The 26,934-nt window shown below is 39.4% G+C and overlaps 2 protein-coding genes across 10 annotated transcripts in view; one reads left to right on the top strand and one right to left on the bottom strand.

Moving 5' to 3' along the window:
- The window catches only part of LOC139759138 (uncharacterized), a 90,325-nt gene extending 67,906 nt beyond the window's left edge, over window positions 1-22,419 (bottom strand). For 6 of the 8 annotated variants that reach the window (XM_071681135.1, XM_071681132.1, XM_071681131.1 and 3 more), the window contains exons 1-3: window positions 22,235-22,419; window positions 18,576-18,701; window positions 4,623-4,976 (exon numbers count right to left, since the gene is read on the bottom strand). In XM_071681135.1, the coding sequence (XP_071537236.1) occupies window positions 4,623-4,976; window positions 18,576-18,701; window positions 22,235-22,301 (547 nt within the window). In that variant the 5' untranslated portion in view covers window positions 22,302-22,419. The remainder of the gene's footprint in view (window positions 1-4,622; window positions 4,977-18,575; window positions 18,702-22,234) is intronic. The other 2 variants (XM_071681138.1, XM_071681137.1) reach the window with 1 other exon arrangement.
- Window positions 22,420-22,700: 281 nt separating this feature from the next.
- The window catches only part of LOC139759136 (zinc finger C4H2 domain-containing protein), a 36,257-nt gene continuing 32,023 nt past the window's right edge, over window positions 22,701-26,934 (top strand). For both annotated transcript variants that reach the window (XM_071681128.1, XM_071681129.1), the window contains exons 1-2: window positions 22,701-22,790; window positions 23,457-23,628. In XM_071681128.1, coding sequence (XP_071537229.1) covers window positions 22,720-22,790; window positions 23,457-23,628 — 243 coding nt within the window. In that variant the 5' untranslated portion in view covers window positions 22,701-22,719. The remainder of the gene's footprint in view (window positions 22,791-23,456; window positions 23,629-26,934) is intronic.

Genomic DNA, 26,934 nt, shown 5'->3' with positions numbered 1-26,934 from the left:
TAACATTTGCCTCTTGCATTTCGTATTTACTGCGATTGCCAAGCTACTTCACGAGTACAATTGTCATTTAATATCCTAATAGAGGAAACATCTTAAGCTTGGGAATTTTCACTTTAAGAAGGAAACTTGCCAAAGATAAATTTCATTGCTATGACTGGCACAATAAGGTTGGTAACTTCTACACGAGTGTGTTTTATAATTAAAGTTATTATCATTGAGCATGTGGGCGAGTGTTTGTGAATAAGTGAGAGGATTACAAGATAGAACAATGTATGATGCAGAGATGGAAAATTTGTATTTAGCATTCATCTTTGAATGAATTCAAATCCAGTATTCATTTGTATTCAAATTATTCTTATAAAATGGTTTTAGAATTCTAATTCATGGGCAGAGTACTCGTATTCACCTAATAATCATATATATAATTTGACGAATGGTCACGGACTGCTAATTTGTTTAAAAGCATAGAGAGGTATACTTGTACACAAACCTCAAAGAATGATTTTTCATTATACTTGATTGCAGTTTCCCACGTCAATGAGGTAGTGCCAGGAAACAAAGAACAGCCCATCCACTCATATACAATTTTCTTCTACTCAATCGTTGTTTCCTGCATCAGCAAGGTAGCGCCGAAACAAACAAAGAATGGACCATCCACTCATATACACATGTATATACATAAACGCCCATTCATGCACACATCTTTTCATACATATCTGACATTTCCCGCATTAGCAAGGGAGCGTTAAGACCAGAGGACTGAGCCTTAGAGAAACTCTCTCTGTTGGCCCCCTTCTCTGTTCCCTCTTTTGAAAAAGTAAAAACTGGAGGGGAGGATTTCTAGCCCCCTTTTAGTTGCCTTTTACAACATGCAAGGAATATGTGGGAAGTATTCTTTTTCCCCTATCCCCAGGGATAATATGCACATCTACATACATACACACATATATACACATGTACATATTCATACTTGCTTACCTTCATCCATTCTTGGTGCTACCCTGCCCCACAGTATTGCTACCCCTGATAAAGAGAGGTAGTGCCAGGAAAACAGCAGTATCACTACCCCCCTGATTAAGAGAGGTAGTGCCAGGAAAACAGACAGAAAAGGCTACATTCGTTCACACCCAGTTTCTAGTTGTCATGTGTAAAGCAACGAAACCATAGTCCCCTATCCACTACCAGGCCCTACAGACCTTTCCATAGTTTACCCCAGACATTTCACATTCCCTATTTCAGTCCATGACAGCATGTCAACCTCAGTATACCACATCGTTCCAATTCAATCTATTCCTTGCGTACTACTCACCCCCCCTTTATGTTCAGGTACAGATCACTCAAAATCTTTTTCACTCCTTCCTTCCTCACCCAATTTGGTCTCCTGCTTCTCCTTGTTCCCTCCACCTGACAAATATATCCTTTGTCAATCTTTCCTCAATTATTCTCTCCATATATCCAAACCATTTCAACACACCCTCTTCTGCTCTCTCAACCACACTTTTTATTTCCATATATCTCTCTTACCCCTTCATTACTTACTCGATCAAACCATCTCACACCACATATTGTCCTTAAACATTTCATTTTCAACACATTCACCCTCCTCCATACAACACTATCTGCAGCTAATGCCTAGCAAACATATAATATTGTTGGAACCACTATTCCTTCAAACATACCAATTTTTGCTTTCAGAGATAATGTTATCTCCTTCCACACTTTTTTCATTGCTCCCAGAACCTTTGCCCCCCTCCACCACCCTGTGACTTGCTTCCACTTCTATGGTTCTATTCACTGCCAAGTCCACTCCCACTTCTTCCAACCTTTCTCTATTCAAAGCTACATCTCAATCAACTTGTCCCTCAACCCTACTGAACCTAATAACCTTGCCCTTATTCACATATACTCTCAACTTTCTCTTTCACACACTTTTCCAAATTCAGTTACCAAATTCTGTAGTTATCCACTTGAAACAGTTACCAGTGTTGTATCATTAGCGAACAACAACTGACTCGCTTTCCAGGCCCTCTCAGGTTTGAATTCCAGGGGGAACACTGGCTCAATGCAAACAACAATTGCAGTATAAACGAGTTTATGAATTACAGCTTCATCGAGCTGAAAAGAGGGATCGGGCACAATATCCATCCTCGGCATGTCAATTGCCTGCAAGTCCTCGCCATCATATTTATGAAGGAAAACAAATATATCACCTGTATTCAATTCAACCAACTTTGTTTAAAAGCCACTAAGTTATTAGAAGAATACGGAAGAACAGGTAAAACAAAGATTAATGCTTCTTCAGGCTCAGCCATTTCTTTGGAGAAAGCTTCCTTTGCATCCTTTGAATTGGTATGGCATACTGCAAAATGCCTCATAACATTGGAGAGGAGCTGGTAAAACCAGCAGCAGTAGCCATGGTGAAAACTACTTGCGAGGCAGAAGCAGATGATACTTTCTAAAAACAGCATCAAACGTTGAATTGATCTCACGCCATTAGATATTTTGGATCGACTAATTGTGGTGCTGATAAAAGCGAGAGAATTTACAGCGAATCTGTGGACACTGCCGGCGAACCTCAACACATGGTTTTTGCAAAGTATAGAGGAGACCTTCTGGAGAAATTTCCATTCTGTAATGCCTTAACAACTACCAGTGGTGGAGACATCTTAGTTATGGTGGACAATTCTTTAAAGAAACACAACCTTGACTGGTTGAATTGTTTGGCTGCATGTACTGATTGAGCTTCATCTATGATGGGAAGTCATGTAGGCTTTGTAACTCAAGAGTAAAAGAGAAAACCCCAATGTAATAATTCCCAGTTTCTAACATTGAGAAAGCTTGGCCTCTCAACGTCTCCAGCCTGAACAACATGTTCTGAATGAAGTTATCCAAACTGTGAATTCTATCAAGGCCAGAGCTCCAGAGCTTTGAACTCTGGCATTTTCCATAAAATGTGCGAAGCGACAGAATCACATCACCAGGACTTACTTTTCCACTCTGATGTCACTGGCTGTCTCAAGGGTGCATTCTTGAACAGGTTATTGAACTAAAACTTCATTAATATTAAAGTTTTTCTCCAAGAGAAGAAGCATAAAGCTGGCTAACTGCTTCAAAAATCCTGCTTGGGTGGCAAAGCTAGCTTAAGCACTAAGCTGATATCTTCAGAGACCTGAAAGAAATGAAATGACCTGCAAGGCCAGAATCAAACTATGATGGACATTAGTGAAAAAACTTCCTTATTCAAGAAGAAACTTGCGCTTTAGTGGAAAATTAGCCAGGGGAAAAAACAGGTGCTTTTCCAGAAACAAGTGCAGTGCTAGATGATTCATCAGATATAGCCGTTGCTGACATTTAAGTGGTTTTTCAACATTTGAAGAAGCTTCTGGAGGAAATGAACAGATATTTGCCATAAAATGCTGACCCATGTCAACATAGCTACGTTAGGAATGTGTTCTATGTGAATGTCCGTGAAGTTGGAGAGATATCCCTAGTTTTCAAGAACTTACAGATCTCTAGAAAACTTTGGTGCGGAAGCAACAATTTGAAAGTCTCGATACTCTGAATTTTGGACTCAACTCAAGGATAAGCCTATTCTAACTTATGAAGCTGAAAAGGCTCTTCTCCCTTTTCCCACCATACACCTCTTTGAACAAGGATTTCAGCTCTTGTGACAATCAGGGACTAAAGCAAGGAACCATATGAATCCTCAGCAAGATCTGCACCATGCTCTATCTAACAACATAAAGTTGAATCTGCAAGAACTCACCCATAAAATGAAGGACAGCCATGGTTGCCACAAATACTAAATGTTTTCTTCCTTTAAATTTTTGCAATCAAGTCCATTTGAAGATAAAAAATCATTCCTGTCATTTGTGTTATCATAGAAAAACACAGTAACCACAATCTTTGTTTACTAAACTTAAAGGCAAAGAATCGATTGTCTCAAGGGTTTACTCATGAATCATCATAGTTGCCAGTCAAAAGTTTGTTTTTCTCAGTTTTCCTAATTTTGCTATAAATTTCATTTGCATGAAATTGTACCTTTCATTTTCTTCAATCAATAGAATTCTTTTTATTATCAAATCAAAGTACAATTCAGTCAAATTTATTGGATAAAACTAAATGAAGAAACACAAACTATATTTCCGCCCTGAGGGTTGCCAGGGCGAAAAAATTCAATGTTCAGGGTCACATTCAAATAAAGTGAGGAGTGATTTGATCATAACCTTTAAGCATTTAAAACATATTCCCAACAGAAACTGAAATTTTTTCAAGAGGAAGTGAAATTATGATAGAAACTTCTATACGATGTGAAGAATTTCACACATGAAAAGTGATGGATGAATGGAATAAATTAAATGACACGGTTAATGTAGGTAACATACAGAAATATGCAGAAATCTTAAGACTCAGTATGAGAGTACAGAATGTTCAAGAGATGGGGCCCCACAAGATCAAAATTTCCTCACCATATAACACTAATAGGTAATTACCAAAAGAAAGTGCAACACTATGTGCCCATTTTGTTTTCTAGCAAAGAAAATCTTATTACATTTCTATCACTCAGATATTCAATATGCCCAGTCAAAAATTTTTCTACTGTCTTGTGAACTAATCTTTACCTGTAGTGGGAGGTTCTGTAGGCTGGGGAGTTGGTTCTGCAGTTGTTGGTGCCTCTGTTGGTGCCTCTGTTGTTGGTACCTCTGTTGTTGGTGCTAATGTTGTCGGTGGCTCTGTTGTCGTTGGTGGCTCTGTTGTTGTCGGTGGCTCTGTTGTCGTCGGTGGCTCTGTTGTCGTCGGTGGCTCTGTTGTCGTCGGTGGCTCTGTTGTCGTCGGTGGCTCTGTTGTTGTCGGTGGCTCCGTTGTTGTTGGTGGCTCCGTTGTTGTTGGTGGCTCCGTTGTTGTTGGTGGTTCCGTTGTCGTCGGTGGTTCCGTTGTCGTCGGTGGTTCCGTTGTTGTCGGTTTTACTGTTGAACCTAAGTAAAGTTCCAATGATCACACATACAGAATGTACAAATGATGTTACATCTTGCATCTTAAAGTAAATCTTACAAAAATAATAAAAGAAAATATGGTGCTCCATAGAAAAGAATTCATAGAAAAGTGCACCACATGATATGGCTGCCTTAATACTTGTACAGCATTCACTATTTTGTTTAATAAAGGAAACACTATCACAAAAGTGCCTACTTATTTTCTCGTGTACAATCTTATCAGCAAATCTAAGATAATTTGCTTTATAAAACAAAAATACAAACATGAGGATTCACTTGCTCTTTCAATTCCAAACTAATATTGGCACCATTAAACTGCTGACTGTTAACTGACAACAGCTTATGATGTCCACTTCTTTATTTTTGGCCTTTAGGGATATCATACTAGCTATGTTTTCCCTGTTCCCAGATACTCAAGAAGTTCTCATTTTTAGTATCCTCGGTGACTGGAGATAAACAGATGCCAAAAGATGTAAATAATCTTTCTCATGGTCATTCGAACATTTTTCTATATTAAGAGTGCTTCAAGACCATTTCATTTTATATACACCTGAAGCAAAATTTGAAGTAAACAGTGTAATTGTCAGCAATATTCTTGAGAGAAATGGGAGGACCGTGAGTCTGATTTTGAAAAAACATACAGACACACTGAGCCATCTCCAGTGTGAAGTTCTTTGCTTTCCTGACAGGCAAAGATATCTGCTAATTCAGATTGAAGCCTCTCAAACCAACTGTAATAACAATGAATTTTCTCAGGTTAATTTCAGCCTTCTTAACATGGCAAACATCCATCGTTGTTTAATTTGTTTATGGATGGGGTTGTTGTGAGGGAGGTGAATGCATGAGTTTTGGAGAGAGGGGGAAGTATGCAGTCTGTTGTGGATGAAAGGGCTTGGGAAGCGAATCAGTTGTTGTTTGCTCATGATACAGCGCTGGTGGCTGATTCGGGCAAGTAACTACAGAAGCTGGTGACCGAGTTTGGTAAAGTACGTGAAAGAGGAAAGCTGAGAGTAAATGTGAAGAGGAGCAAGGTTATTAGGTACAGTAGGGTTGAGGGACAAGTCAATTGGGATGCGAGTTTGAATAGAGAAAAACTGGAGGAAGAAGCTGTTTTAGATATATGGGAGTGGATTTGACAGCAGATGGAACTATGAAAGTGGAAGCAAGTCACAGGGTGGGGAGGGGGCGAAAGTTCTGGGAGCATTGAAAAATGTATGGAAGACAAGAACATTATCTCTGAAAGTAAAAATGGGTACGTTTGAAAGGATAGTGGTTCCAACAATCTTATATGGTTGCAAGGCATGGGCTACAGATAGGGTTGTGTGGAGGAGGGTGGATGTGTTGGAAATGAGATGTTTGATGACAACATGTGGTGTGAGGTGGTTTGATCGAGTAAGTAATGAAAGGGTAAGAGATATGTGTGGTTGAGAGAGCAGAATAGGGTCTACTGAAATGGTTTGGTCACATGGAGAGAATGAGTGAGGAAAGACTGACAAAGGATGTATGTATCAGAGGTGGAGGGAACGAGAAGTGGGAGACCAAATTGGAGGTGGAAGGATGGAGTGAAAAAGATTTTGAGCAATCAGGGCCTGAACATGTAGGAGGGTGAAAGGTGTGCAAGGACTAGAGCGACTTGGAATGTGTGGTATACCGGGGTCGACGTGCTATCAATGGATTGAACCAGGGAATGTGAAGCATCTCGGGTAAACCATGGAAAGTTTTGTGAGGCATGGATGTGGAAAGGGAGCTGTGGCTTTGGTGCATTATACATGACAGCTAGAGATGGAGTGTGAATAATGTGGCCTTTGTTGTCGTTTCCTAGCGTTACCTCGCACGCGTGTGAGGGAGAGGGGGTGTCATTTCATGTCTGGCAGGGTGGCGACAGGAATGAATAAAGGCAGCAAGTATGAATTATGTAAATGTGTATCTATGTATATGTCTGTGTATGTATATGTCTGTATACGATGAAATGTATAGGTATGCAAATGTGCGTGTGGACATGTATGTATATACACGTGTATGTGGGTGGGTTGGGCCATTCTTTCGTCTGTTTCCTTGAGCTACCTTGCTAACGCGGGAGACAGTGACAAAGTATAATAAATATAAATAATATATATATTTTTTTTTTCGCTGTCTCCCGCATTTGCGAGGTAGCGCAAGGAAACATACGAAAGAAATGGCCCAACCCACCCCCATACACATGTATATACATACGTCCACACACGCAAATATACATACCTACACAGCTTTCCATGGTTTACCCCAGACGCTTCACATGCCTTGATTCAATCCACTGACAGCACGTCAACCCCGGTATACCACATCGCTCCAATTCACTCTATTCCTTGCCCTCCTTTCACCCTCCTGCATGTTCAGGCCCCGATCACACAAAATCTTTTTCACTCCATCTATCCACCTCCAATTTGGTCTCCCTCTTCTCCTCGTTCCCTCCACCTCCGACACATATATTCTCTTGGTCAATCTTTCCTCACTCATTCTCTCCATGTGCCCAAACCATTTCAAAACACCCTCTTCTGCTCTCTCAACCACGCTCTTTTTATTTCCACACATCTCTCTTACCCTTACGTTACTTACTCGATCAAACCACCTCACACCACACATTGTCCTCAAACATCTCATTTCCAGCACATCCATCCTCCTGCGCACAACTCTATCCATAGCCCACGCCTAGCAACCATACAACATTGTTGGAACCACTATTCCTTCAAACATACCCATTTTTGCTTTCCGAGATAATGTTCTCGACTTCCACACATTCTTCAAGGCTCCCAGAATTTTCGCCCCCTCCCCCACCCTATGATCCACTTCCGCTTCCATGGTTCCATCCGCTGCCAGATCCACTCCCAGATATCTAAAACACCACTTCCTCCAGTTTTTCTCCATTCAAACTCACCTCCCAATTGACTTGACCCTCAACCCTACTGTACCTAATAACCTTGCTCTTATTCACATTTACTCTAAACTTTCTTCTTTCACACACTTTACCAAACTCAGTCACCAGCTTCTGCAGTTTCTCACATGAATCAGCCACCAGCGCTGTATCATCAGCGAACAACAACTGACTCACTTCCCAAGCTCTCTCATCCCCAACAGACTTCATACTTGCCCCTCTTTCCAAAACTCTTGCATTCACCTCCCTAACAACTCCATCCATAAACAAATTAAACAACCATGGAGACATCACACACCCCTGCCTGCAAACCTACATTCACTGAGAACCAATCACTTTCCTCTCTTCCTACACGTACACATGCCTTACATCCTCGATAAAAACTTTTCACTGCTTCTAACAACTTGCCTCCCACACCATATATTCTTAATACCTTCCACAGAGCATCTCTATCAACTCTATCATATGCCTTCTCCAGATCCATAAATGCTACATACAAATCCATTTGCTTTTCTAAGTATTTCTCACATACATTCTTCAAAGCAAACACCTGATCCACACATCCTCTACCACTTCTGAAACCACACTGCTCTTCCCCAGTCTGATGCTCTGTACATGCCTTCACCCTCTCAATCAATATCCTCCCATATAATTTACCAGGAATACTCAACAAACTTATACCATATATATGAAAGTTAAATACAACTTTCTAAAAGAGGAAACAGGAGTCATGTGGGGAGTGTTCATCCTCCTCCAAGGCTCAGATTAGGGTGTTTAAATGTGTGTGGATGTAACCAAGATAAGAAAAAGGAGAGATTGGTAGTATGTTTGAGGAAAGGAACCTGTGTTTTGGCTTCGAGTGAAAGGAAGCTCAAGGGTAAAAGGGAAGAGTTGTATGGGAATATCTTGGGAGTAACGTCAGGGGTTGGTGAGAGGACAAGAGCAAAGAAAGGAGTAGAACTACTCCTGAAGCAGGAGTTGTAGGAGTATGTGATAATGCAAAGTACACTAGATTGATATGGGTAAAACTGAAAGTGGATGGAGAGAGTTGGACAATTATTGGTGCCTATGCACCTGGTCATGAGAAGAAAGATCTTGAAAGGCAAGTATTTTGGGAGCAGCTGAGTGAGTGTGTTCGCAGCTTTGATGCAGCAGACCAGGTTATAGTGATGGGTGATTTGAATGCAAAAAGGTGAGTAATGTGGCAGTTGAGGGTATAATTGGTGTACATGGGGTGTTCTGTTGTAAATGGTGAAAAGCTTGTTGATTTGTGTGCTGAAAAAGGACTGGTGACTGATAATACCTGATTTAAAAAGAGATATACATAAGTATACGTACATAACTAGGAGAGATGGCCAGAGAGCATTCTGGATTACGAGTTAATTGGTCGGTGTGTGAAACAGAGACTTTTGGATGCTAATGTCCTCAGAGGGGCAGCTGGAGGGATGTATGATCTAGTGGAGGTGAAAGATATGTAGAGGTCTTCAGAAAAGTGAAGAAAGTGGCAAGAATAAGTGGGCTTGGAAAGGAGACTTGCATGAGGAAGTACCAGGAGAGATTGAGTGCAGAATGGCAAAAGGTGAGAGCAAATGCCGTAAGTGGAGTGGGGAAGGATTGGGATGTATCTAGGGAAGCAGTGATGGCTTGCGCAAAAGATGATTGTGGCATGAGAAAGGTGGGCAATTATAAAGGGTAGCGAGTGGTGGGATGAAGACGCAAGATTGTTAGTGAACGAGAGGAGAGGCATTTGTACGATTTTTGCAAGGAAATAGTGCAAATGACCAGGATATGTATAAAAGAAAGAGGCAGGAGGTCAAGAGAAAGGTGCAAGAGGTGAAAAGAAGGCAAAGGAGAGTTGGGGTGAGAGAGTATCATTAAATTTTAGGGATAATAAGATGTTTTGGAAGGAGGTAAACTTAGTGTTAAAGACAAGAAACAAATGGGAACATCAGTGAAGGGGGCATATGGGGAGGTAACAAGCAGTGGTGAAGTGAGAAGGAGAGAGTACTTTGAAGGCTTGTTGTTGAATGTGTATGATGATAAGAGTGGCAGATATAGGGAGTTTTGGTCGAGGTGTTGTGCGAAGTAAGAGGGTCAGGGAGAATGGTTGGGCAAACAGAAAAGGTAGTGAAAGCTATGTGGAAGATGAAAGTCAGCGAGTTTGGATGGTATTGCAATGGACGTTATTAAAAAAAAGGGATGACTGTGCTGTTCATTGGTTGGTAAGGATATTCATTTTATGTATGGTTCATGAAGTGCCTGAGGATCAGCGGAATGCATGCATAGTGCCATTGCACAAAGGCAAAGGGGGTAAAAGCGAGTGTTCAAATTACAGAGGTACAAGTTTGTCGGGTATTCCTGGGAAATTATATGGGAGGGTATTGATTGAGAGGGTGAAGGCATGTACAGAGCACCAGACTGGGGAAGAGCAGTGTGGTTTCAGAAGCGGTAGAGGATGTGAGGATCAGGCGTTTGCTTTGAAGAATGTATGTGAGAAATACTTAGAAAAACGTATGGATTTGTATGTAGCATTTATGGATCTGGAGAAGGTATATGATTGGGATGCTTTGTGGAAGGTATTACGAGTATATGGTGTGGGAGCTAAGTTGCTGGAAGCAGAAAAATTTTTACCCAGGATGTAAGGCATGTGTACGAGTAGGAAGGGAGGAAAGCAAGTGGTTCCCAGTGATTGTCAGTTTGCGGTAGGAGTGTGTGATGTCTCCACGATTGTTCAATTCGTTTATGGACAGGGTGGTTAGGGAGGTGAATGCAAGAGTTTTGTTGAGAGGGGCAAGTATGCAGTCTGTTGTGGATGAGAGGGCTCGGGAAGCAAGTCAGTTGTTGTTCGCTGATGATACAGCGCTGGTGGCAGATTCGGGTGAATAAACTGCAGAAGTTGGTGACAGTTTGGTAAAGTGTGTGAAAGAAGAAAGCTGAGAGTAAACGTGAATAAGAGCAAAGTAATTAGGTTTAGTAGGGTTGAGGGACAAATCTACTGGGAGGTAAGTGTGGATGGAGAAAAAATGGAAGAAGTGTTTTATATATCTTGGAGCAGATTTAGCAGCAGATGGAACCATGGAAGCAGAAGAGAGTCACAGAGTAAGGGAGGGGGCGAAGGTTCTGGGAACGTTGAAGAATGTGTGGAAGGCGAGAACGTTACCTCAGAGCAAAAATGGGTATGCTCAAAGAAATAGCGATTCCATCAATGTTATATGGTTGCGAGGCATGGGCTATAGATAGGGTTGTGTGGAGGAGGGTGGATGTGTTGGAAATGAAATGTTTGAGGACACTATGTCGTGCGAGGTAGTTTGATTAAGTAATGAAAGGGGCAAGAGATATGTGACGGTAATAAAAAGAGTGTGGTTGAGAGAGCAGAAGGTGTACTGAAATGGTTTGGACACAGGGAGAGGAGTAAGGAAAGATTGACTAAGAGGATGTATGTGTCAGAGGTGGAGGGAACGAGAAGTGGGAAACCAAATTGGAGGTGGAAGGATGGAGTGAAAAAGGTTACGAGCAGTCGGGGCCTGAACATGCAGGAGGGTGAAAGGCGTGCAAGGAATAGAGCGAATTGGAATGATGTGGTATAATGGGGTCGACATGCTGTCAATGAACTGAACTGGTGCATGTGAAGTGTCTGGGGTAAACCATGGAAAATTTTGTGGGGCCTGGATATGGAAAGGGAGCTGTGGTTTCGGTGCATAATACATGACAGCTAAAGACAGTGTAAATGAATGTGGCTTTTGTTGTCTCTTCCTAGGGCTACCTTGTGCGCGTGCGGGGGAAGGGAGGGGTGTCATTTCAAAAGTGGCGACGAAATGAATAAAGGCAGCAAGTATGAATTACATACATGTGTATATATGTATACGTCTCTGTATGTTTAATATATGTATATATTGAAATGTATAGGTACTGTATATGTGCGTGTGTGGATATTTATGTGGATGGGTTGGGCCATTCTTTCGTCTGTTTCCTTGCGCTACCTCACCAGAGCGGGAGGAGAGCGACAAAGTATAATAAATAAATATAAAATTCAATTATAAGTCGAATGTTATGAACGGATGGTTGCTCATGCAACAAGAAATGCATGGAAAAAAACACTGAAAATACAATTTCCTGCATCATTCATCAAGTACAAGCTGAATTTCAACTGAAAGCAACGCTAGCTTCCCTGGTATTGCAAGCATTAACACTCTACATAGCACTTTAATCAGTTCACCCATTTTCACATTTACTTCTCTGGATATCTAATCATTATTGATTCATGAATTTGGGAATACCCAACTGGAAAGAGATTTGGAGAAAAACTATACGAGATATACATTTTACTATACCACTGACCAAGCGTAAGGCACGTTTTGAACATGTGATGAATGGGAGATAGGTAGGCATTTCAAATGTTTCAGCAACTTTCTCCTACTTGTTACTTTTAATTGTAGATAATCTTTAATATTTGCATTGTGCAAGAACCTACTGAAGGGCATTTTGAAAACATATGAAAAATACAATATAATCGATCATTCACCAGTTGTAACTTGAATGCTTTGAACCGACAGCTATTGCAACCTTAGAAAGAATTCTATTTCAGCTATTTCTCCTCTGTTGTTCTGAACATGCATGGGCTTATTAACTCAGGCATGAATCAAAAACCCACTTATGAGAAATGAAGAAAAATTGTAAAGAATGCAATTTACTGTATCATTTACAGAGTACATGTCAACTGTTTTCAGCTGAAGATCATGATAGCCATTCTAGGATTACAAGAATTCATGTTATACAAAGCTCTTCCATTCATACATCCAATTTTCAAAACCTTTTCTTAATATATGAATATAATCAGTTGTTTAGCTAGATAAAAGCCAGCTTCAGAAAATTTAAGAAAAAATACTTACTACCCTATCAATCAATGGTTACAATTTCAATGTTCCTACCCTATCAATCAATGGTTACAATTTCAATGCTCTGAATGCAAAACAATCATGACCCATGTAAGAATTTCATCCCTTAGGCAAGTATCTAGCACAGAAAATGGTGTAGAAAAGATTTATAGTTTACAAACTTGACTGCCATTTCACTAATCATTTGTTAAATAGATTGAACAAAGATTCCTTAATGACTCAAACTTTGGTGAACAAAGCTGCTGGAAGTTTGAATACCCAAATCTCTTGTAAAGTATTTTGTATTTTTGCCAAGTAAATTTTTCTGTGTTCAGATAATCTAACCATCTGCAGCTCATGACTGGTTGCTTCAGTATGCAGACAAGCCTCAAGAAGGCTATTATGATGGCTTCTTTTCTATACACAGCAAGCTCAAGAATTATCTTTACTCACTACTCTTTCCCTTTCCACTTCAAATCCTTAAACTGTGATACCAATCATTTGTTGACACGATTAACTGACATATCAACCAAGTAAGGCAAGATATCCATGCAACCGTTTTAAATGGTGCACTAAGTGCAGCATTCATAAATATATTTGCATACGGAGGGTGGTGAAGGGGTGAGAGACGTGTGGAGATAGGGAGTGTGCGGCTGAGGGGAGGGGAGAGGTTGGTGGACATGTGGAGAGAATAAGCGAGGAGAGATTGAGAGGGAGGATGTGTGTGTCATAGGTGGAGGGAATGGGGAGAGGAGAGAAACCAGATTGGACGTGGGGGGTGGAGTGAGGGGAGTTTTGAGCAGTTGAGGCTTAAACATGCAGGGGGTGAGAGGAAAGTCGGGAATGGAGGAGTTGGAGCGATGTGGTGTGCCAGGGTCGATGTGCTGAGCCAGGGCAAGTGAAGCATCTGGGGTGAGCTGTGGAACAGGTCTGTGGAGCCTGGATGTGAATGGGGAGCTGTGGTTTTGGAGTGTTCCACATGACAGCTGTAGACCGAGTGTGACCTACTGTGGCCTTTTTAGTCCATTTTCCTGGCACTACCTCACTGAAGCAGGGAGTAGGGATGCTGTTTCCTGTGGGGCAGGGTAGCAACAGGAATAGACGAAGGCAAGCAAATATGAATATGTACATGTGTATATGTCTATGTGTATGTAATCAATATGTATGTATATGTGTATATGGGCATTTTTTTTTTTTTTTTAATTTTCCAAAAGAAGGAACAGAGAATTGGGCCAGGTGAGGGTAGTCCCTCAAAGGCCCAGTCATCTGTTCTTAACGCTACCTCGCTAATGCGGGAAATGGCGAATAGTTTGAAAGAAAAAAGAAAGTATGAATCGATGGGCCATTCTTACTCTGTCTCCTGGCGCTACCTTGCTGAAGCAGGAAAAGGCAGTCAATAAAAATATTTCAATACCTCAAGTGATTTTGTCACCCTTATCATCATGCACAAAGAGTAACATTCAAACTTCAAACACCACTACAGCAAAACAAAGATATATAATGGATTCAAGTTTCACTCTTTAATCTTATACAAATTCTCTCTCTTTTTCACTAGATACCTTGGTAGCCAGGTTTTCCCAGTAGCCACAGTTTAGGGGGTTAAAGAATCAATTCAAACACACCTTGAGAGCTCAAATCTATCTATTGGTTTGGGAACGTCTTAGGGGTTATGTCAAGGGTTAGTACGAGGGCAAAAGCCAAGGAAGGTGTAGCACTTCTGCCGAGAGTTGCAGGAATGTGTGAAAGAGTGCAAGGAAAGGAGCTTCAAACTAATGTGGTTAAAAATGAAGGTGAATTACCAGAGACTGGTGATTATTATTACTAAAGAACCTGGCCATGAAAAAGAAAAAGAGAAGAGTGCTCTGAATTTAGAGTGAGCGTGTCAATAGTTTTGAGGCAAAAGATTGGATATCTTTGATGGGGACTCGAATCTGAAAGTGGGTAATGAGGTAGTCGAGAGGTATGGGGTATTTAGTGATGCAAGTGGATACGGTGAACAGCTTGTAGAGTTCCATGCTGAAAAATGACTGGTGGCTGCAAATACTCAATTTAAAAAGGTGGCCATATGTAAGTATACATGAAATTGGAAAGATAAACAGGCATTAGTGGATTACTTACTAATCAATATGTATGCCAAAAAAGAAAAAAAAAAAATCCTATTTGTGAATGTGCTGGTGAGATGACTGATCATTACCAGTTGGAGGCAAGCGAAGATTTATAGATGCTTTTAGAAAACAGGAAATCATGCAAATAAAAAAGTAAAGCTGAAAAAATAGATGCATGTGAAAAGAAATAGTGACAGAATGCAGAATGCCAAAAGGTTGGGGTATAAGAGGCTAGGGGAAATGGGTGAGGAATGGGAAATGTATAGGAAGTATTGCTGGCATATGTGACTGAAGTGTGAATTATGAAGGAGGTGGGCAGGTGAAAAATGGTTCAAGTAGTGGGATAATGAAGTTGCTGGTAAAAGAGAAAAGAGGTGCATATCAGTGTAACTTAAGGGAAGTTTTGTGTAAAAGTGGGAAATGTACAAGAGAAAGCAGAGGGTGCTAAAAAAGAAGGCAAATGAATGTTTGAGGTGATTAAATATTAATAAAATTCAGGGAACATAAGAATATGGTTTAGAAGCAAGCTGATAACGCAAAATAAAGGAACATATGAGAACATAAGTAAAGGGGCAAATGGGGAAGAGGTAACAGGTAGAAATGGGGTAAAGAAGAGATGGAAAAAGTACTCTGAAGATTGCTGAATGTGTTTGATGACAGGATGGCATATTATGTCAGAAAAACCTGGCATGAAATGAATGGAAGTGTCGTTTATGTGGGTGGTGTTATGAACAGAGCATCAGACAACGTGGTTTCAGAAGTGGCAAAGGACGTGTGGATCAGGCATTTGCTTTGAAGAATGAAAGAAACAAAAATAAAAAGGTTTTGTATCTGACATTTATGGATGTGGAAAAGCATTTAATAGGGTTGATAGGAATGCTCTCTAGAAAGTACTGAGAATCCTGAGATATATGGTGTGAAAGGAAAAAAGCTATCTGAAGCCATGAAGAGTTTTTTATGTGTGCGAGTAGGTTCAGAGAAGGGCGAGTGGTTCCAGGTGAACATGGGTCTACTGCAGGGTGTGTGATGCAAAGTGTAGATATCATCATGTCTGTTTAATCTGTTTATTGATAGAGTATTGAGGGAAGTGAATGCACAAATCTTGGACAGAGCAGCAGATATGCAGGCTGCTAGGAGGACATAGAACTGGTGGCAGATACGAGTGAGAAGCTGGTCCAAGTTATTAGGTTTAGCAGTAAAGAGACAGTTTACTTAAGAGCGAGTTTAAATGTAGAAAACTTGGAGGATGTGGAGTATTTGAGATACCTGGGAGTGGATTTGGCAGCAAATGGAACAATGGAAGTTGAAGAGAGCCAAAGGGCAGATGAAGGGACAAAGGTTTTGGGAACAATGAAGAATTTGTGGAGAGATGTCACAGTCTTTACGGGCAAAGATGGGCATGTTGATGGTATAGTAGTCTTGTCATTGCCATATGGATGCAAGGTACGAAGATTTGGTGAATGTATAGGAAATGAAATGTGTGTTGTTAGCTGGGTTGATCACACAAAAAATGACAGGATGAGAGGTTTGTACGAGAAAGCTAAAGAGGGTGTGCTGAAATAGTTAGGACATATGAAGAGGATGACCAAGAAGGTTTACTCATTAGAAATGAAAGGAACAAGGAGGGGGAAACCAAGTATGAGGAAGAATGGAGTGAAACATACTTTGAAAGCTCAGAACCTGAACATGCAGAAGGGTGCATGGTGGGCAAGGGACTGAGCAAATTTGAGACATGGTTTACACAGGACAACTTACTGTCAATGGGCTAAACAAGAGAACATGTGGGAAAATCACAGGGAGGTCTGTAGAGCCTGATTGTGGTTATGTGGATGCTTGTAATATGAAGCCATTTCTCAATGTTACTGGCCCTACCTCACTACCATGGGAAATGGCTACCACATATGAGAAGTTTTCTTTCAAGCACTCTTCAGCCATCCAGTCTTGGCTACTAGAAAAAAAATGAGCAAACCACCACTAATAATGGCAGTCCTGTACAACAGAGAAATCAAAATTATCAATAAGAAAAGCAAAGCTGGTTATAAATATGCAAGATTATCTTAAGTCATTATATCTGAGGTGCAGAATCTGTACACAGAAACCTTGACTCAAATTTGCAAGCAATATAGGTTATACTTGCTTTTGGAACAAATTAAGTTATGGCATGCAACCAAGAACAGGAATAGAGCATGTCTAGAAACCACATAAGAACTCTGACAAAGACACATCATACAGTAAACCCATTCAACTGGACTAACTAGGGGAAATTTTTCCAAGGAACATTAACAAGTGAAATATGTATTGGAAACTTGCCGTTTTATTTGATAGCTACTGTTATAAGTCATCCATCCAACCCCGAGGCTGGAGGTATTGAGAGGAATAAAGATTACTTAGAATCAAAAGGAAACGGTTCCAGGATAACAGATTCATACAAATCTCTCCCTGATCTGATATGGGTCATAAGCGATTCTCCTCATCCTTACGATTCTCAAACATGTTCAACTTTTCAGCAATGCCGAGGTGTTTCCTGGGTCTCTAAGCACATGAAAAACTGATAGCACTCTCGTATGACAAAAAGACAAGCTGTTGTTATCAAAAATACACAGCAATTGAGTGAAAACACAGGCACAGACTTTGGTCACATGATGACTAAGCTCATGCATGCCTCAATCTAGTGGGTAGTGACCATGCTAGGTGTTTTTCATCTTGAAATGTACTGAGATTATCAGTGTATGTGCACCATTAAAATGCTACAAATCAGTGTAAAATTACAATATGGGTGAGGAGAGAAGTGTCATTGTTAATCAAAAATAAAGTGCACAGAGGGGATGCACAATAGGCTGTTACATGTTCTGATGCCCAGCATCCTGGATGGAATTTGGGAACAGAGACTACATATTCAGTTAAATCTCAAACTCGGTCCAATGGGTTCTTAAACTGCTGGAAAGATGTAGAAAGTAATGGACTTTCATGGAGATTTCAGTTATATCCCAAACTTAGTCCAGGAGTTCAAAGGGTCTATGTCTATTAGAATTGATTCTACTGCATGGAGAACTATACATTTAAAACACAGTAATGTTATGAAATGTAATTACGAAGCAATGTTTCAGTATTAAGATCATGCCAACATGAAAAGACCTTAATACAGTGAACACTAATTCAACTGTTCTTCTGGCATGGTCTATAAGCATGAGAGCCAATCTTACAATTAGATGGGGTGCCTCACCTAACGGGTTAACTGATCAACACCCAGCAACAGACTGTGCTTTCACTCCTGTCAAAACAGTATTGTGCTCCAAGATAAAACCAGAGTATTACACTTCATCCTCTTACTTGTACTTCCTGAACCTGCTACAGGTTGTGGGTTTCATATTATCAACAAAATATACCCCTTATATAAGACAGGACAACTCCAAGCAGCAATACAAAACCCTGAAACACTGGATATGAAAAGCAGACAGGTGGCAGGCCTTTTTAGAGACATTAAGAAAGCGAGTGTAGCCAATTAAATGTACAAAGTTCATGACATGGAAGCATTACAACCAAAGTAAGAAAGTTAAGGAGGTTATATTTGTTAATGTTTCATGTACTCAATGCTTCAAGAATTTACATGTAGGTTAGCAGCCAATACATTTTGAGTCGATATTACATACAAGAAATTTCCAGGCATACATTTTGAGTTGATATTACATACAAGAAATCTCCAGGCAGAACTGAGCCACCTCACTTTTCTGACAACTTGGTTCTTCCCTAAAACACTTTATCCAATGGCACGAGGCAGAGAGGCAATCACTGCATGTTGATATCACTGTACAGTTATCTGCAACATTTTAAATAAACACAAGGGAATTTGCAATATGAGTATATCATAAATTCAAATAATCTTATCTACAACCTTACTGGGTTAACAGTACGTGGTTCTTGTTAAGATTTTCATGTCGATAAAAAATAAAAAATCTGGTATATCTAAAGCAATACATGTGCTAAAAGTACTACATTAACATACTGCTTGCTGGAAGGAACTAAATATAATTTAGCACAGGTAAAACTTCCAAAATACAAGTTAACATCCTGCTTGCTGGAAGCAACTAGATTTAATTCAGCACAGGTAAAACTTCCAAATCACAATCTCCAAAATTCAAACACAAATTTCCCACCATGTGTTTCTCATTTGTTTTAACAAGTTAGCTTGAGTGTGCAGAATCACAGGGCAATTTTTCTACATTCAATGGATGCTACAGCCTCCGACAACTGTGCTCAAACTCATTTATTTAGTCACCAAAAATTTAACACTTGCAAAGGCATTTATTAGGCAACCACATGATAGTGCTGACTAGAGCTACAGACAGAAGCATATCAAGCTCAAAATACTTCAAAAACTGGAAATATTGATAAAACTTCAAGAAGGGTGTCCATGTTTGTACTCTTACATAGGTGTAGACAAAGATTCTTTAGCAAGTATATACTAATAAAAATGTCTAAATTGGATTACATGCACATTTTTTTCTAATAGAGAAGTGCCATTCATAATATCACTAACAAAGATTTTCATCATTTGCCTGGCAATAATTTGACCTTGATTATTCCAACACACCCTTCTACATCACAGCTTTTCATTTCATATACTATTTGCACTTAGGGTTATCTGTGCATTTTAAATATTCTTAATGCAACATTTTAAGATGTTTTCTTTAAAACTGCAAGCATAAAATCCTGGCATTGTGTACACACAAATCTTCATGTATACACAGGAATGAGAATAGCTGCTGGACAAAAGAAATCTACTGAAATATGTGGACATGTTTGTAAATTCATTCACTATGCACATCAAAACAAAACAATTATGCACTGCAAGTTTGATCACACCAAAATAAGCACAAATGTCTGACATGGCAGAAAAAAGCAATTGTGATGGTAACCGATTAAAAAAAAAACTATAATTTTAGGCTTAAGACCACAAAACTGTTCACCATCGAGAAGAGGAGACGGGTGTCTGATAGCCTTCAAGTTTCTAAATCACCTGGGCGATAACGATGAGTTCAAGACATGCAACACCAGAGTAAACAGAGGCCATGACAAAAAGCTGGGTACTGAGTTTAGGAGGATGTCAAGATGTACTGGTTTAGTGCTAGGGTTAGGGTGGTGGATAGTTGGAATAAACTAACCAATGAGACACCAAAAGGTGGACAGTTTACAAAGGTCTAAAATGCTACTAGATGGTAAAGAAAGTTCAAGAGATTGGTCCCCACAAGCATCTTACTCTCCCAGTACTGCAAATAAGAAAATAAATAGTTACAGTTACCCTAGAAGCCCTAAGAAACAAACAAACCAGTCATCAGTGCTCTTCAGATAAGCCCTTGTGCCTCTACAATAATCTTACCGTAAAGTAAAAGAAAGAAGGTGCACAAGTTCTTGCCAACAGATTTTTCACCTACTCCAATAATATCAAGTCTTGATATTGTTGGAGTATTGATACTGAATTAGGAGCATATTGTAGGATGATAAAAGAACACCATATCAACAGGTTATCGGGTCACAAACATTGTCATCAGTCATGTAGAATGCCAAAGGTGTCCCAAAGAAATTTGCAAATGTCAACACTTTCAAAACTAGGTAAAAGTCACGAAGGTGGACTGAAGTTGTATATGATAATGTGTGTTCTACTTTTATATAGCTGTTGTTGCCATCGTGAAGTGATTCTCTCGCTCATAACTCATTCAAAAATGTTACTGATGAGGTTACAAGGAAGAGAGATAATGCAGGGTTATATATATCTAAGATGTAAAATATCAGTTAAAAGAAACAATGATAGCCTACCCATTCTAATGCTTCACATGTCCTTTGGGTTCAAGTTATATCTGAAATCTCATCAAGAATATGTAGACTTACCTACACGATTCTTATAGCATGAAAGGCAAACAGCAAGTCCACACGTCTAATGACTTATACGAATAAGACCTGGAGTGGGCCATTATGAACAATTCCAGCCCTAAATCTATATGAATACCTGAACTCAACATATATGCAAAATTCAAATTACACCGGATTAAACCATTATGATGTATGGCAGCATTCACCAGAATGCAAACATCAAGTATTATAGGCAATTCTACTCTATATGCAAGTTTTCTTTTGTTATAGTTTCATTTAATTTGTATATCAACATATATACAAAATAGACCTTTACAGAATCCGAGCAAGCACCAAGTGAATGTTGTTCATCAAAATTTCATAGAAAATGACATTGTAACACCATGGGTGTACTTCCTTTCAGTTCGTATATTTGCGAATTACAGTTTTTTTTCACTCCACAATTACCATCTACTTCATAGCCCTACCCACATTTGAATATAATGAAATTAGAGGTGCTACACCTAAACTTCTTCACAATTACACTTTGAATGGAATTCACTCTTACCAATTTCATTCATTCTACCATCTAGAATACGCACGTTCTTCACGAAGTTTACCCAATATTTTCAACTAAGAATATGTCTGGACAGTACCACATTTTTTTTTTTTTGTTCAAGACTATGTATGCATGTTGAAAAATAATCTGGCCAATACTCATTAAACCAGTTTTCTTTTCTTATTACATGTGGGTGTCAAGATGAAAACATCAAAAAACCATCAATGTCAGCTGGAAACATCAAAAATCCATCCATGTCAGACTCTACCAAGACAACATAATACATGGGGAGAAAAAAAAATGGATTCTCACTCTCAAATCCATCAAGATTTTGTTCTCGGTTGGCCTTATCCATATCCAAGTTAAAATCATTATCAAAATTATCCCAGAAATCCGCTATATATAAGTCACCAAGCACAAACCTAACCAAATCTAATCTGTATAATCAACCTACATAATATTGGTTCTCATCACTGCCCGTATCCGACCATGTCTTGAACAAGTATCAAAGGAGAACGACATATACAGATACAACTTGAGAAAGTAATCCTCCATATAGTAATATTCCGACTTTCTGTAACTCTAATGAACTTTCAGCTTAATTATCGTAAGTACAAGGATGATGAGCAGGAAAATGGACTAGAAAAAAAAAAAAAGAGGCAAATGTCTTGGAACGCACAGGCTTAACTAATTCCAGGAATTTATGAATTATCGATTCAAGATAAATTTCTTTTATTTCTTGGCCTAGACCATCACCATCTACTCTTCCTCCCACACAATGTTAGAATAGGGAGAGATATCAGCCAAGTTACCAAATATTACGCAATAGAACGACATTCAATTTCAATGTCATGCTAATCTAACTGCATCCGTTGATAACGTTCGACTAAGCCTTGCCAGTCAATTAATACCATATTTTGTTGTTGGACAACGTAAAGTCGTACCTTGAGAGAAAGTAGGAGAAGCTGCCAACAGCCCAAACAGGGACAAAAGGACGATGTAGGATCTCATGTTGAACCGGTAATTCTGTGCCGTGAACTGTGCTGGGAAACTGGGAAATCTCTGCTGTTTACAGCTGGGGCTCACGAGTTCTGGAATCAGTCAATTCACCTTCCGATCTTCAGTTCCTCTGGCCGAAAGAAAATCTTGATATATCTCTTATAAAAGTATATTATAATAATTTCATAATTAAGACTAAAATTGCAGTATATATTACTATTTAGTTTTGAAAAATGTAATACACTAAAAGAGGTGCTTCACGTATCAAACCTAAGCAAAATGTTTCTTTAACAAATTGACAGTCATGATATTAAGACTGAAAGACTGGAAATTTTATCATAATCTTTTGTATTTTTATGGTTGTATGGATTTTTATTCTTTTCTGAAATAATTTAGATTGTCGCTTGGTCCTCCCAACTGTTTACCAAACATGTCAGGCGGAATGGCAGACGAGCGAGATAGGGCAGTTTATATGAAATTAGAGGCCCTCAAAGATATTAGGTAATTCTGTGAATGATATAATGTTTTCCAAGATAGATAGCAGTAACTTAGATTGTCTTTGTTAAGTTAAAGGTTGTGTTAGCTTCTTTGATCTTGCCTTCCCGAGCACCTTGATTTTGGCCAACCATCGAAGTGGTGATTCGATTTTTTTGGAGGGAAGTGAAGGGGTTGGGGGGGGGCGGTTGCTCTTATGGCAAACGTGTAATTAAAATTAATACATATAATGCGAATAACAGAATTTGAAGTATGATATAATGAATAACTATCGTAATAGCGTAATGTTATAGAGCCATGTGAATAAATCCCAGAGTTCAGTTTTTCGTCGGGGTTATGATACTAGTTGGCTGCGTCTGTGAGTGGAAGAGTGTTGTGCCGACTGAAAATTCCCAGTTTTTCAAATTTTGTATAAGATTTTATAAAAGAAGTGCTCTTGCAAATCGAGATTCATACAAATATCGACTCTGGTGATCGTTAGTGTTTAAGTTTGCATTATTAGGCAGTTAAATTCCACAGGGTTACGGGAAAGCTTTTGCCTGTTACCATCTAGAAGTCTGTTATTACAGTTGGAGAACGAATTACAATTAGTGTTACTTATGTTATCTGCCCTGAAACAATTATCGTGTGTAATCTTAAAAGATTTTGTGTGTGTGTGTATGTGTGATTCAGGGCCAAAGTGGTAGCGGTGGAACGACTTCGTGGAAGGTTAGCTCAAGAGGTGGAAGTGGTGCAAGCAGAGGAGGCCAGTTTAGCAGAATATAGAGCTGAGATGGAACTTTTGCTGCAAGAGAAGATGGCTCATGTTGAGGAACTGCGCCAGATTCATGCTGACATTAATGCTGTGAGTATTCAAACATGTTTGTTTACAAAATTAACCATAGAAAAAAATTAGCATACATATATGATTGTACATATGACTATGATTAAGAGTATGTAATTATGAATCAGTGAATGTGCATGAATGGATGATACTAACTCTGTTATTAGTTTATTTCCACTGTATTGCTGTATAGGTTGTGAACAATCTCCAAACTGCAGTCATTGCACACATCCCATTCTTCAGTACTTATCCCCTCAGTATATATATTTCCAGTCACACGTTTCCTTACTATGATATTCCATCTCATTCTTATCCTGTCATTGTATGTGCTCTGACACACTACTCAATTTTTTTATGTTGCAGGCTTCAGCCAAGGATAAAAGTCTACATCGATGCCAGGCTTAATTCAGATATCGAAAGAATTATGAAACAGAAAAAGAAATGACAAGGGAAAGTATCCATGAATTTTGGAGGAAGTGAAAGACCTGTCTTTTAAAATGTGCCAGATCATAGTTATTCAGAAAGACATGAGAAGGTAGAGTTCCAAAGCTTCAATGTGTAGGGAAAGAAGCAGTTATCAGAATGGTCCACCCTTGAGTTGCTGATGGCCACACAATAATCATTTGATGCAGCAGCTCGCTGAGTATTATGTGGTCTAGTTAGTGGTGGGGGCACACAAGCAGCCAGCTCTTGGGAGCAAAAACCTAAGTGATATCTGTAGAAGAGGGAAAGTGAACCAACATTGCAGCACAGGACAAGGGGGTCAAGTTTGAAAGTTAACTTGGGGATAGTTTATATGTCGGATCACTTTTGACTCATCTCTGTCAAGTAAGCAGTACTCCATACAAGGATGAATTGATCCCTTGTATAAATGGAGCAACTGTTTAGAGGCAGACTTAGCCATTCCTGTAATTTGGGGTTTCCAAGGAAGAGTGGATGTTATAGTAATAGCAAGCATATTCATTGAGTCAAGAGGTGGAATTACAGAACCATCAAAGGAGAGAGTTGTAAGGAGTTTTTGATAGAACGATGGGTAGAAATTGGGTCTTAGAGGCATTGAACTCAACAAGATTTTGCCTACCCCACTGAGATATCCTGTCTGAGTTTATTGAGGAAGCTGAGTCAAGACAATATGCTGATTGAGTGAGAGAAGAGGAAGCAGAATTGAAGGGTTTAGGAGAATGCAGTGTTGATTCGTCAGCATATGAGTGCATTGTATTATTTGTGGAGGAGAGGAAATCGTTGAATAAGAGAAAATTGTGTAGAGGACAAGACAGAACCTTGAGGGATACAGCTGTTGATGGAGAAAAGGGGAAAGGCTGATCCATCAACAACTACAGAGGTAGATCGGCCAGAGTGGAAGCTAGTTATGGAAGAGCAAAGTGAGGGAGGGAAGCTTAGAGACAAGACCCGAAAGCCACACCTTGTTAGAAGCCTTAGACATGTCGAAGGCAGCTCCTCATGACTTCCCAAAATCTTTCAGAGATGATGAACAGATATTCGTAAGATAGAAAAGAATATCACCAGTGGATCATGCCATATGGAAGCCTAACTAGTGATCGAAGAGAAGACTGATTTTCGAGGTGTATAGCGATATGGAAGCTGAGGAGGGATTCAAAGACTTTGGAAATGGTAGATGTCAAAACAGTAGGATGATATTTAGAGGGGTCTGAACAGTCACCCTTCTTAGGGATGGGGTGTATCAATGCATGCTTTCAGGGAGAAGGAAAAGTTTGGTTTTCAAACAAACAGAACAGATGAGCAAGCACAAGTGCAAGTTAATTGATTTTTAACTTTCATGGTTTTTCCTATACTTAGAGCACCATAGTAAATTTCTGTATTTCATCAGCCATTGTATTCACATTCTTTTTAATGTTAGGTATTGCATCTTTGTCAAAAGAAGTTTCACTAAACATCAATCTCCATCGTAATGTCAGTTTTGAACCTACTTTTCCCTAACATTTAGAAAGTGCTCTGTCAACTATGTTTGACCATACAGAATAACAATTTTATTTTTCATCTTCGTATGACAGGGCCCCACCCCTCAGAGATGGGAACCTTTTCATCTGATATTTATCATCCAGCAATTAGCCTGTTCACCCTTTTCTAACACATCCTAACTGTGGCACATTTTGTAGGTATTTGTTCAGGTCATTATATATTTCTTCATTTGGTCGTCCCACTGCTTCTAATACCTGAAGGCAATGTTTTAAAGAATTTGTTCCCTGGATATTAATTCTGTCTCTTTGAACGTTTATCTTTGATTTCCGTGGGTGGGTCATGTCAAAGAGCAAGCCATCATACCTTTAAATTTTACTGTATCTTCCATAATTATCATGCCAGTAGGAGGTATATTCTACAGTTTCTTGGGATCCATGTCTTCTTTAATTTTTCATATAAAAGAATGACATGGTATATCTTCCATCTGTTTAGGTTATAAAAGGTCTGTGTGCATTTTCTAACTTGGCTACTTCACCCACTTTGGAAATAGTGTTAGCACATGCAAGTACAAATGCCTTAAGAACTTTAACACTAGTTTTGCTTTTCATATCTTGAAAATTCAACTCGTGATCATTTTGATGTGTTTTGTTTCAAAAACGTAACATCTTAATCACCAGGAAGTCATTCACACAAGTTGCTGTTTCTTTATTCAGTGCTTTTACTATTTTTATTCCTTCCCTTCTTCACCAACACATTTTAGATGCTGCAATTTGGAGCAAAACCTTTATGGTATTAGTAGCCCATGTTTCATCCTATCCTCATGAATATAGATAGGGGAAGAAGAATTTTACCCATGTATTCCCTGCATTTCATATAGAGGGTGAGAGGGGTGGTATTGGGGGCTGGAAACCCTCACCTTGTATTTTTTTTGAGAAGAAAGAATGGATAGGTAGTATGTTTGAGGAAAGGAACCTGGATGTTCTAGCTTTGATTGGAACAAAGCTAAAGGGTAAGGGTGAAGAATAGTATTGGAATGTCTTAGAAATGAAGTGGTTGGTGACAGGGTGAGAGCTAGGGAAGGGGTAGTACTTCTGCTAAAACAGGAGTTGTGGGAATGTGTGGAGTGTAAAAAAGTAAACTCCAGACTGATGTGGGTGAGAATAAAAGTGAGATGGATGATTGTTAGTGCTTATGCACCTGGTTGTGACATGAAAGATAGTGAGAGAAGGGTGTCTTTTGGGAGCACCTGAGTGATTACATCAGCAGTTTTGATGTAAGAGGCCTGGTATTGATGATGGGTGATTTAAATGCGAAAGTGAGTAATGTGATAGTTGACGGTATAATAAGGGGCATGGAATATTCAGAATGGCGAATGGAAGTGGTGAA

The sequence above is a fragment of the Panulirus ornatus genome, chromosome 32 (genome assembly GCF_036320965.1).
Source record: "Panulirus ornatus isolate Po-2019 chromosome 32, ASM3632096v1, whole genome shotgun sequence".
Lineage (NCBI taxonomy): Eukaryota > Metazoa > Arthropoda > Malacostraca > Decapoda > Palinuridae > Panulirus > Panulirus ornatus.
Note: the sequence above shows the minus strand (reverse complement) of the source record. Positions and strands in the feature narration are given on the sequence as shown.